Source organism: Anser anser, assembly GCF_964211835.1.
Source record: "Anser anser genome assembly, chromosome: 1".
NCBI classification, from domain to species: domain Eukaryota; kingdom Metazoa; phylum Chordata; class Aves; order Anseriformes; family Anatidae; genus Anser; species Anser anser.
The window spans coordinates 61,787,704-61,800,846 of NC_139720.1; the positions used below are offsets into that span (position 1 = coordinate 61,787,704).

Sequence of the window (13,143 nt, forward strand, 5' to 3'; positions counted from 1 at the left end):
AGGTTACGTGATTTACCTGCCCCCTAACATATTTTTGGCCAACATTATAAGAAAAACAGATCTAGTAGCTGGGTCCGCCGTTTGGCCTTATCTCTAATCTTCCAGTTCTGTGGTATAAACAGAGAATAAATGCAACAAACCTGCACTTGCTTTAAAGCCCGCCTCACGATAGAGTAAGAGAACCATTAAACCCTTTCAGCACCTGGTTCCTGCTTTTTATTTATTGATGGGTTCTTAAATCTAAAATCCAACAGTTCTATCAAGCAGAAAGATGTTTGGCAAAATTAGGCTTGGTCCCTGTTCTCATACCCCAGTTTGGGACTTGATGCTAAAAATTGACAAAGAAATCCAGGTGCACTCTTGCCTCTGTATGGGCACAATGCAAGAAACCTGTTTGCCATCTTCTTATAGGATCCCGAAGCTTTTTGACCACAAAGCTCTAATTTTTTTCCCTGAACAGAAGACAAGTATGGCTTCTCCAAGCCCATTATTATATTTATTTATGTATTTATTTTTAATGCACTGGTATGTAGTTGCTTGAAAAATCCTGTTATAGAAGGTAATCTACCTGTGTGAGCTGTTGTATGCATGTTTTTTTTTTTTTAAGCCTTAGATCCTTAAAAATTTACCTTTGTTATGAACAACAAAGGGAGGCTACTGCAAAAAATGTAAAGTGGTGCCATTTCAATAAAGCAATTATCCGGAGCTTTCCAGATACAGTTAATATTCATAACCTAACACTGAAATTTTGCAATCGAGCTGTTTCAGCAGATGTGTCTGATCACAATGTCTATGATTTGGATGAATGACTTCCCCTTGTGAGCTTCTTGATCGTGCTAGGGGCTTAGACAATATGGTACACTTAAAAAGAAAAACGGTTTAGTGGGAGAGGTGCCCTTATGTAGTTGGAAATCCCAAATTACTTGGGACCTTGAGTACCTGATTCCGGCACTCAGAGAGCTTCTCTGCCCCCCTTCTGTCCTCCCTTCTGTAGCAAACACGATTTGTGTGGCTACGGCTAAAAGCCAGCACAAGCCCAGCACTGCCCAACAGGAACCGCCAGCCCAGGGACTCCTGTCAGGGCTAGGTTTCATTTTAGGTGGCCCAGTTTGGGATGCAGGGGCCAAAAGTCAGTTGGATCCTGCGCAGGTGTAGGTTTTTGCAGCACCCATGCCTGGGGAGGCACGGGGCTGCGGACCTTTTGGAGCAGCGGGAGTGACCGCAGCGCTTGCTGTGGAGCCTGTGGTGCATGGGAGCCAGTACTGGGTGCAGTGGGATCCCTCTGCCAGCTCCAGCATGCTCTGGTACCTAGGGCAGGGTGTGCCAGGACCCAGAGCGTTTTGGTGAAAAAAAATTATTCTTATTTCCTTTTTAAACAGCACCATTCTGAGTCTGGAGGCCTCCATTTCTGGATCACACAGAATCCAGGTCCTGAATCCAGGGTCAGCTCACGCTTCGCGTTGCATGGTAGGTGGGATTTTTTTTGGTGCAGTAAGAAACAGCTACAGTTGTCTCGGATTCGGGTGGCACAATGTAAGGTCTCGTGACCAAGAAAGAGCAGGATCCAGTTAAATCCAGGTTTTACATTTTCCCTGTTTAAGAAAGTAAGGCTTCGACATTTCCTGTCTGCGAAGTGGTGCAGTTTATCTTTAAGGAGGCTAGAGAAATAAGAAATGAGTCTCACGTTGCATGGGTGACATCACTGGCTTTTGGCTCCGTGCTCTGTATTCTCTGTCTGTAGGCTTTAGCCAAGGCTGCAGGGCTCAGTGTTTGAACAAGGCAAGATTCCCAGGTGTACGGAAGATTGGATTCACTCTTATTTGGGTTAAAAACGGTGAAATGACATTTCTAAAGCTCACGGACTCCAGCTCGCCTTCTGTTGCTTTTGATTTCTACAAGATGGGTGAGTTATTCCCACTAGAGAGAAAGGGAGTGGAAATTTAAGGAGAAAAAAAAAAAAAATGTCTGAATATATATCTGCTGATGCCGGGGATGCGGTTCATATGAAGCTGCTGAGCTAAAAACCTCAGCCCCTACGTGGAGAGCAGGCCATATGGCAGAGAAATGGTGCAGACCAAAAGCTGTTGACAACTGTTAGGGGCTGCTTTCCCCTCCCCGTGTAAGGTGTGTAGCTTTTTTTCCTCCCCCCCCGGTTTGTTTTGGTTTGATTTCCCCCGACCTCCCCTCCCCGTTCCCGAGCATCCTCTCCGCCAGCCATCGCTCTGCCTGCCTGCCTTCATCTTGCAGATGGTTAACGTGCCCGTGTGTTAGGAAAACTGTGCACAACAAACCGAGGCGGCGGTGACGAAGGAAGCCGTTCAGATACCGGCGGAAGGGGGTGGAAGAAGGATGCTGGGGCCGAGGACCGCTTCCAGAGCTGCCTAGCGGGAGGTGCGCGCTCCCCGCTCCGTGGCAGTGGATCCGGAGGCCCCCGCGGCTCCCTTGGTGCCTCTCGCCCTGTCTGGGTGCAGACAGCCGTCGTGCTCGCTGCCACGTCAGGGATTTCGGGTGCTCGGGCTACGGCTGGCCAGGGAAGGGGTCACTGCACGAGGCTGCCCTGATGCCAGCGCAGACAACGGGACCGGCCGAGTGAACGGCGAGGCTGGCGGAGAGGAGCTGAGGTGTCTCGGAGAGGAGCTGAGGTGTCTCGGAGAGGAGCTGAGGTGTCTCGGAAGCCAGGATGCCGGCTAAAGTCTGCTAAGGGGGAAACCTGTGCATGCCTGCATTTCCAGTCACAGCCGGGGAGCTTGCGTTTCAGCCGCCGTTTAAAGCAGCAGCAGCAGCAGCAACAACAGATTGCTCGCCCTCCGGCTCCCTCCCTTTCGACCCGCTTTAAACCCAAGCCAGCGAGCGACCGTCCGGATGATGCTCTTGCTGGGCTGCTGACAAAGAAAAGGCAAGTCACCCCTCTTGAACCCGGGACAGCTGCCCGCCTGCCTCAGCGTGGGAGACTGCTGGCTGCTGAACTTTTCTGTCCTGCGATGCTGGGCTGAACCTCCGGATCTGAAAGCCATCCCTCCTGTATTTCCCAGCTGGTCAGACTGAAAGAGATTAATGGACTGATCAAACAGCCGTAGCTTTCGAGCCGCATCGGGGGGGGTTGCTCCTTCAGCCCCCATAGCTCGGGTGCTCGTGGCGAGGGCAACAGGACGCCTTTGTACAGGCGGGTCGCCGGCTCGCTCGAGGTGGGAGGCTGTGTTTCTCCTCGCCAGGTCTCCTCCGCAGAGGAGCAGAGGCAGATGAGCCCCCAGGACTGCCCCCAGGGCAGAACTTTGTAGCGCTCCGGGCGTCCCCCCGCAGCGTGGATGTGAGCCGCACGAGTTGGGGATGTCTGAGGCAGCCTCTGCCGAGTGACACCCAGCAGCTGCTCTGGAGGATTCGGCGTGGTCTCACGCTCAAGGGCTTTGCCTGTTGTGAAGATGCCCATGGTGTTTCTGTGAAGCTGAGGTATGGCTGCTGGAAGGTTGCTGCTGTATGCTGGCCTCTCCTTAGCTCTGTGTGCCCTGGGCATGCTGGCTGTGGCGATCTGCTCTGACCATTGGTACGAAACTGATGCCAGGAAGCACAGAGAGAGGTGCAAGAGCATCACCACTAAGAGAAATGATCCTGGCTTCATATATAACTCCAACAACAACCTGCCTCTCAGGGCCAGCAGGTCGAGGTTGGACCGCTGGGAAGGGAAACTCCTCTTGGCAAGGAACAGGAGGCAGATCTTTGCCATGAGCGCGGTCGACGAGTGCAACAGACAGTACAACTCAACCAACATGGGGCTCTGGAGGAAATGCCACCGGCAAGGGTTCGACCAAGAGCTGGAGGAGCTGATTGCCAAAGGTAAGGGCTGTTTTTTACCAAATGGATGTGCCAGGCCCTCCTGAGCTGAGCAGAGCCATTTGGGCTCGTGGATGGGAGCGGGTGTCTCCAGCCAAGCCCCTCTCCTTGTGGATGGCGAGGTGGCTTGGCTGGGCATTGCTTCCCACAGCATTGCCAGGGCAGTTCCCCACAGGGTCTCCACTGCAGAGACGTGGGGCTGGGGAGCAAGGAGGCAGTGGGGTCACCCACTGCAGACACACCCCAGAATGTCTCTCTCGTGTCTCTGCCTCTCTGAGCTTATTGCAGTCTGCCCATCACCATGGTATCAGAATATTTTCCACGTAGTAGTAAAGTGCATTAATAAAGCAGGCGCTGGGTATTTTTTATTTTATTTTTAGTTTGACCCTGCTGACTCAGGCAAAGTACATATTATTTTATTGGAGGCTACATATGTCTGTATTTCATCGTTCCCTTACCAAATGCCCCATCAGTCCGGAATTACACTATTTGTAGCGCTCACATGCAGGCTTCTTCTGTCCTCAAATGGAGAGTAAACAAAGAGAAATGCTAAAAAGCGGGAGGAAACACAGCTTGCTGTTTACACTGAGCTGTTTTGGAAAATTCTCAATGCCTACAAAACATAACATGAATTTATTAGGAGTGTTAGGAATCGTTTTCTCTCAGAGTGGAGGTGCATCTGCTTCCCTGTAGCATTTTTGTGCTATTCTTTTCCTTGTCTTCTGGTCCTCCTTATTCTATTTTCCCCAGACATGCCAGTTCAAAATGATGGTCAGTTCACCTCAAATGTTTCTTTGATCTGAAGTATATCAAGGGGAGATGTGCATAAAACCCTGTCTATACATCCCGTCTATGAAAGATTTATGTTTTTGCAAGATGACTGGGGTTTCAGTTAGGGATAACAGCATCTTTGCTGCCCACAGCATGGTTACTCCATGCAACAGAATAACATTCCCCTCCCATGGTTCTTCTGTTGCATTCTGATGTTTCTCTGGAGATTTATTTCTATCACAGCGAAATCATTGCTTCTTACACTGGGCAAGCTTTAAAAATACTTGTTTTCTCCATGTATTCTCTGTCCCAAACTCCCTCGATAGCCTGTGTTAATTCCCTCTTCAGGCTCTGCACGCAGAATTATGCTTAAGGCTAATTACTCGCGGGGGATATACTTTCACATGTGTTTGCCATTGTGTACATCTCGTTCCGTACGTCTTGCAAGGGAGCCGTGGAGGTTCGTAGCACAGCATAGACCTGCACTGAAACCATGCACACAGGTGATGTGGTGGGGAACCTGTCTGTGTTACCACTGATCCTTAATGTCTAGTTGCTATTTAATGACCTACATCGGATGAATTGGTGGCTTCAGTCCCACTTGTAATGGGCAAGTGTCAGCATCCTGGCACCTTGCTGCTCATGCCGATGCCGAGGGATCCTCTTCTCCGCCTAGGTGAGGGCGCGGGCGTGCTGGACCCGCCGTTGAGGGCAGGATCGCTCTGCCACATGTGCTTTCCGTGCTCAGGGCACAAACTGAGAATTTCAGCCTTGCTAGCGGGCAAACATTGCACCAGACCTCACCTTGGGCAAACAGAGTTTCAATTACTAGAGAGGCTTTTCATCTTGAAATAAGTTAGAGTCATTCCTCTTCCACCACCCGCCTTGCCCTGGGTTCAGGGATGTCCAGAACCCGCTGAAATTCCCTGGCACCAGGCTGTGTGTTGGAGCGGCTCTGTTAAGTGTTTGCGATGGAGGCAATGTGGCATCTCACACTGAGGTGGCTAAATGCAGGAGAAGATAGTCTTCAAAATACCCTGTTGTCACTTGGGCGTGGTGAACCACCCTAAATACACACCGCCTGGCCAGCAGCAGGGCTTCCTGGGCTCGGGTACGGCGTGCGATCCTGCACATGTATTTCTGGGCAATAACCATTGCTCAGCATTGGTGCCCAGTGTCAGGAGAGCAAACAGTGCACATGAAGGAGGTATGCACAGACATTGCTGTCTGTAACTCTTGGCCTTCTTTGCAGGTTTTTGACACACATTTAACAAACAACTTCACTGTATGTTGAGAGAAACCTTAAAGGAGGGGGACTCAAAATGCTGAATACCGACATTATAGTTCATTTGGTGGTGTTTTTGGAGGGAGGTTTTACCTATACTGCAAGTCTCAGTTGTGATGAAGAGTGTTGCTTTGGCATCTCTGGGTTGAAACATAGAAGAACAAATGTAATGGCCATTTGATAAGATTCAGCTTCTGACTTGTTCAGAAATAAAACCTAGGATAGCAGTATTGTAAGATTGTTTATTCACTTAAGTACACGGCTAGATCAAAATGAATGGATTTTACTCTCCCTTTACCAAAAAGTAATGTAAAATAATTGCCTATTAATAATGCTTGTGTGCTGGAATCACTGAATTAGAAATCTGATATGTGTGTGCAGGAGCCATCTTTACAAGGGGAAGCAACTAGTGTCCCTGTTCCCATCTAAGGTCAGACATCAGAAGTTTCTTTACAATCCACAGCTAAATGATGAAAGTGGAATAAGTACAGTTGGCATTGCTGTCAGATGTTGAGAACAGCTACAAGTGCCAGAGGAGGCAGGTGTTCGAGGTTCATCTCGACCATGCTTGTCTAGTTTTTCTTCCATGTCAGACACTCATCTGGAGTTAGAGACTGCAGGGGTGGTGGTGTTTGGGCAAAACATGCCTTGTACAAACATGAAGAACCACAAATGTCCTGTGCCTGTAGCCATCAAATACCCTGGCTGGGGTGCATATTCCCGTACAGAGGAAATATCTCTCTGGGTAAAGCCAGAGCTCCAGGGCAAATACCATATAAAAGAGGATGGCATTGGTACACAGGCCTTTTAGTCTCCATCCTCTGCTGGCTTGTTAATTAAATCTGGTGCACCTCTTCCGGAACTGGATAAACCAATGAAGGTTCTGGCCCCAAATATTGCATATAATTCTATATGTAATTGAATGTGAAAGCTATTAAGTTTTTTTCTTTTTTTACAGAAGCTAAGTGATCCATTTATTTAGAGACAGATCCCACACTTTTCCCTAGGCAAAACTTCCAGTTTTGAGAATGGTAGGTTTGTCTATCAAAGGATAATAAAAAAATAGTCATTAAGAGCCTAACTAGCTTTGCAAATGCCCTGCAGTTATTCTGCTTGTGAACTCTGCTGAAATTAATACAAGCTGTAGGCAATGGTTCATGGCAGGATCAGGCCCTATGGTACTTGGCGGTATTCTGATGCCAGTGGTTTTAAAAAACTATTCTGTATCTGGAGATTCTGGGTCACTTTTTTAATTCTATTCTGTATTTATTAGTTTTACTTCTGGCAAATAAATTAAAATTTATGTTGGATTTTGCTGGAAAAGCTGGAAACCCATTGCGTCAGATTTCTTATGGATAGATATAATGTACACTAATGTGTATATAAGGTAGTTGGTTCCAGTTATAGTTCTCCTATCTATTTTTTATATCCCCATAGAATCTAGGTGAATATTTCAAAATAATGCAATTAGATAAATAGGCAATGAGTTAAAATAAATTTTTACAACCAAGCATACTCAGGAAGAGGCAGGCAGACATAAGAAACCAAAGACCTGAAGAATATTCTAACACTGCATCAAAACTAGGCAATATGTTCTCTTCATTATCATAACTGAAAAACAAAACAAAGCAAAACCGAACCATAAGAACCATAAATTCCAATCAATAAAGAGACCACTGGAGTCAAACATGGAAACCCAGGGCCCAGTCTGGCTAACTTTTACTCACCTGTATAATCTTTATTCCTGTGAATGGGCTATTTGGACTGAGGAAAAGCACTCTTATAAAGAAGGACCAGTCAAAAAGAAGAGGTTACGAAGTTGGTCCTCTGATTCTGCCTTGGCATTTGATCAAGTCTTTTAACACCTAGGGACCAAAGTTTCACTCCTGATCCCTGAAGCTCTGAGCAACCAGGAAACATTGGCCTTAGTTTTGTCCAGCACAATGCTCCAAGCTTCTTCTGATTCTCAGGCATCTGTACGGTCTCCTCAGTGAATTAAGTAGCCCTGCTGCTTAATGCCCTTTTGAATAGTGTTCCCTATATCCTGTTAGATCCACCGGCTTCCTGTTTGCCACTGAGTTTATAGCAAAACCAGCATTTCCTTAGCCTACCAAAAAATCCCAGGGAACCAACCACTTCCAGCACTATGCACGCAGAGGTTAGCAATGCAGGTAAGCATCCATTCATGGCAGGGAGAAGGCTGAGTTCATTTCCTGCCATGGCAATCTCCAGCTCACAGTGCCTTGCATACAATTCTTAGTGACCCCAAAAATAAACCTGCAAGCCACAGGGTCTGTCTGCATCATATGGCAACGCTGCTCAGATGCTTTCCTGCTCTAGTTGAGAAGGAAACAAGAAAGGATAAAAAGAAATTACATCGTTTAATTGTAAAGGTATGATAAAGTACACAAAGAGGCTGCACAGTAACCAGAGACTGCTCCATTTTGACAATTACTGCTCAGAGGACCTTGCATCTCACTTCTGGAGGTCTGCCAGTTAAACCTGCCCGGATGGGGCTCTGCTGCCTGCCATTGGAATCCAATTGTATCTAAAAAAACCTTTACAGTGACCTTATTATTTCAACTCCCCTTTTACCTTTCTTCCTACCCCAAGATCCATGGGAGCTGTAGTAAATCCTCTTTAAAAAACATTTTGTTGTGTGTATGCTTACACCCGTGCCACCACTGGAAAGAAAAAAAAAAAAAAGAGGAAATAAGAGAAACTAATTCCTGGGCAGCCTACCTCCGCACCAAATAGTATGCAAGATTTCTGAGATGAAAGCCTTCTCTGTTCTGATTGTCAGATGCATGGCACAATTGAGGAAGAAAGGCTTAACAAGACTACTCCATCCGTCACTAGGGATTATTTATACACAATTGGAAAAGCCTGAAGAGAAGCTACGTGCAGCTATCTCTAGGAGTAAAAAGATTTCTTTTCATACAACTACTTGCAATTCTACGAGCCTACCTTTCAGTTCTGTAGATTTAAGTTGTAAAATGCAACGTTTTTGCCAGGCAAATTACAACAGCTGTTTTTTCATGTATCCTCCATACGTTTAAAGTATGTAAGTAAGCGCTTTGTTTATGTGTTTGAAATCCCACCAAATGTACTTGTTATAAAAAGGACTTTATTGAAGCCTTGATTCTGATCCTAGTGAAGTCAATAGTAAATGTTTTATTGAACATGGTGATGCAGCAAGTTCAGGCCGTTAGTGTTTCCTTTGAGGTTAAAATTGTCCCTGTGAAGAAAGGCCAGCACAAGGTCTGTGCTCCATTCTGTCACACCGAATTTCTTCTGGAGCGGTTAGTTAAAATTTAAGCAGGAGATAGACTTTGAGTTGAATCTTAGGTTAACCAAGTATTTTGCCTTCACTGTTTTCAGTGATGTAGTTTTCTTAGTCCGTCGATGCAGATGGGAAATCAAATAACTGCATGTTTCTACAAATACAGGAAAGACATTCTCTTGTTCAGAGATGTTCCAAAATCATTTAATGGATGAAATCACTGGTGTTTCATGTGTGTGAGTTCCAGTAGGATTTGGCCCTTCCTTTTTTTAAATAAGCAATTTTAATACATTAATTGCATCAAACTTAAATAGCAATTCATTAAAAAGTACCTTTACCAGAAGTAATGAGAACCTGACACATTCCTCTGACACATCTGAGATAATTAGTTTGATAATACATATCTGCTAAAAATACTGAGAACATATATGTAATTTAACAGAGATGCAACTGTTTTTAATCATGCTCTTTTAAAGAGCGAATTTCAATCAAGCTGTTGGCTTTGAAGCAAAATTGCCAGTGAAGACGAATGGAAATTTTGGCTGAGTAAAAACGATGGGATCATGCCCTTCTCAACAGAAACTGGTATTTGCAGAGCTGCCTACAGGACTGCGTGCTTAATTCCTGTTCATTTAACTGAGCATCCAAATCCTTTTGAGTAACCTCAGCATTTTTATCCCTTTTGCCTATTGCTTAAAAACTTCTTTAAAAGTGTGGGTAAAGATTTAATATGAATGCAGTTGTGCTCTGTTTACTGCAGGAATAAACATATATTAAGAAAGAGTATTTGCATAGAAATGAAATGATTTGAACTATTTTGTCAACGCCATTGATAAAAATCCATATTAATATTGCTTTTACTCATTGAAGAAGTCTTTCTGTGCACTCAGAATAGCTGTTCAAGAATGGCATGAGTTCGTTAACTATTGCAGAGCCAGTGAATGTGTAAGAAGACTTTGTGTCTTGTAGGTTCTGCAAAAATAATGATAATCATTTATAATGTAAGTTACTTAATGGCTCATTGCTAATCAAGTGTTGCTGGAACTCTTGAGTACATATTCACCTCTTTAAGAGAAAAAGAAAGAAAAGGATTTTTTTATTGTTAAGGTATAAATAAATAAAGAATGCGCATTCTGAAATCCAAGTGCCCTTAACAGACCATTCAAAATAGCATCCACTTAATGGAAAAGAATATAAACCAACATATTTTCTCCGCAGGAGAGAAATCAGACTATAAAACGGAAATTTCCCCATTTTCTCTCTCATAATGCTTTATTCTTCCACAAATAAATATTCAGAGCTGCCCAGCTGATCCAACTGAAGTCATAATCCTCTGTAGATAACTACCAAAATAGGTGAAAAGAGGTAGTGTTGGAGTTAAGACAGGGCTTACAGAGCCAGAATTCAGTCCAAGCTCCACCATAGTCTTTCTTCATGACCTGAGGCAAATGACTTAATCTCTTGTACCTCAGCTCAGTAGCAGTATAATGGGGATTTTGTTCATTATTATTAATACCAGTTAGACTTCTACCACAGGATTTATGAGCCTTAATCATGGATAAGAAATCACGGAACAGAAAAATGTCCCCGTCCTTTTGACATGTTGCTGCACTTTAAATAGTGGAGAGTAATGCAGCCTTGTGAGAGAGTACAAGGAGACGACAAGGTAATTATGTTCAGCATGACCGGCAGTGGTTTTAGAACACCAGCAGGCTAACCACATTTCTGTAAGCACCACGAAATGCGGGATTCCACGAAGGGTTGTAAAGAAGGGTAATGAGTAAGACGTGCAGATGTTTACAATATTGTCTTCCAGAGACTGAGGGATGGCACCAACAAAATCATGGGTCATGTCTTCTTGAAAAATTAATAAGTAGGTGATGGGGACTGACCTCTTTGGTTGACTGTAGGAGGAAGTTGACATTTCCTTAATGAAGACAAGTAGATTACACTAACGAGATAGATAGATATTGGGACAGCAGTCTAAGGCTGCTAAGAGAAATGACCTGGTCAGAGTGGCAGGTTTGGAAAAGGATATTTCTAGCAGCTTCCTGAATGGTTACACAAAGGGCAAGATCATATTTGTAAAGGTCAGAGAAAGAAATATTGTAGTAATAAAGACATGCAATGATGAGAGCCAGGATGGAAAAATAATCTGAAAACCTTACACATCCCCTGGGTATACAGACATAGTGAGATACGTAAAATGATGTTGCTCAAGTACACCAGAACAACAAGGAAAGTCATACATTTGGCTATGCTAATCAAGAGAGGAATTACTGAAGAGAACGTATAGTAAAGAAGGGACAAGAACATTAGGAACTCTGTTTTAGCTATGATAAGTTTAGTTTGATATCTATGTCTCTGAGGGATTATCAGAGAGACTGTGGGTATGTACATAGGGAGACAAGTTTGTGTCAGATGAGTAAATCTGTACAATGCTGCATGGACATGGTAGTGAAATTCATAGAAATTACCAAGGATAAAAATATAGAAGGAGAAAAGTCCCATGAACTTCACTGAACGATAGCAGAGCTGGGAGAAGAAAAGTGTCTTCTGGAGGGATGTTCAGAAGAAGCAGATTCAAAGGTGGTGTAGAAGAAGTGAATAATGTCATGGTAGCTGATGAAACACACAATCTCAGGTTAAAACAGCATAGGCTACTGAGGGTAGTCAAGCAGCAGCTGATGAGAACAGAGCATTCAGAGTATGCTGACATTTTCACAGCCTAAGACTTGGGCAGCAGCAGGTTCAGTGGAGAGGAAGCTGCACGGAACTGGGGGGCTTAGTTTGGAACTGGTGGGGGGACTCCAGATAGGGGTTGTGCCTGGCGTGTTCAAGGAGGTTGGTCACGAAAGGAAGGAGAGAAAAAGAAACAGTATTCAGAGAGGAAAATAAATGCTTTAAGGTGAAAAAATGTTTCAAGGTGAGAATAAGGAAAGAGATTGGATAGTACTTGTGTTATGGGAGCAAAGAGACCGAGGGGCATGAGAGGTCAAGGAGGAGAGAGATTGAGAGCACAGGAATGGCCATAAGGAAGGTCAGGAGATGCAATAAGACTGACTCTTTTGCAAATATGTGAAATGAAAGAAGATTACTACATAGGAGGTTTTTCATTTGTGGTAAAGAATGAGGAAGGAGTGGTAGGAGCGGAAGAGGAAACAGAAGGCAAAACTACTGGGAGAAGAATGTCATAGTCATTTTTCTTGTGGAAGAACTGGATGAAATCCTGTGTAACAGCTGAAGCGGGGGCTGGAGGAGGTGGGAGGGTCTGAGGAGTGAGCCAAATGTGGCAAAGAGGTGACTATGGCTGCAAGTCTGAGATCTAGCTGAGCTGAGCTGGAGTAGTAAGCCCAAGAGAAGAGCAGAACTAAATGGGGGAACAATGCATTTATGGTGGAGAAAGTTAGCCAGGTAGTGGGATTCCCATTAGAGATGCTCTGTCAAAGATAGCAGAAAACAGCCAGTATGGGTCAATAGAGATTTGGGATGGTGGGGCAAAAGTAGATAGGGGAATGCTGAGTAAAATGTCTATGAATGGGAGTGCAGCACAGATCAAATCAGCATTTGAAGAAAGGAAAGAAATGATAAATAGGCTGATAAAGGCCTGAGAACAGGCCAGAAGTCCTTAATACTGATGATCTGAGGTGACAGAAAGGCTGAACAAGTTGGTGTGGAGGTGGTGGCTGATGGGTGTTGCAGAAAAAGCACAGGCAATGGTCCAAGAGGTGGAGCAGGAGGATCGGGGTAGAGCACAGGGCTTGTTGTGAAGCCCAGGCCTGGGTTTTCAGTGACTGAGTAGGTCAAACAGGGTTATATATTGGATGAAGGAGACACTAAAACGTAAAGCTTAAGGGGCATAGAGGACACCCCATGGACTGTCTTCTGTAATTTGCCCTGCCTTCATGCTGTGAGTTCATCCCATGTAACCTTACCGAGGCGTCAGCGTGTGTCTTTCCAGCAGAAGTCAGTGCGT

The 13,143-nt window shown here is 44.8% G+C and overlaps 2 protein-coding genes across 5 annotated transcripts in view; one reads left to right on the forward strand and one right to left on the reverse strand.

Moving 5' to 3' along the window:
- BRAF (B-Raf proto-oncogene, serine/threonine kinase) overlaps window positions 1-13,143 on the reverse strand; it is a 296,643-nt gene that overhangs the window by 116,456 nt on the left and 167,044 nt on the right. The window lies entirely within an intron of this gene.
- Window positions 1,622-13,143, forward strand: part of TMEM178B (transmembrane protein 178B) — a 220,824-nt gene continuing 209,302 nt past the window's right edge. Inside the window, exons 1-2 of one of the 4 annotated variants that reach the window (XM_083833290.1) lie at window positions 1,638-2,124; window positions 2,248-3,831. In XM_083833290.1, coding sequence (XP_083689416.1) covers window positions 3,450-3,831 — 382 coding nt within the window. In that variant the 5' untranslated portion in view covers window positions 1,638-2,124; window positions 2,248-3,449. Of the gene's footprint in view, window positions 3,832-13,143 lie in introns of all 4 variants that reach the window. The other 3 variants (XM_083833292.1, XM_083833291.1, XR_014583222.1) reach the window with 3 other exon arrangements.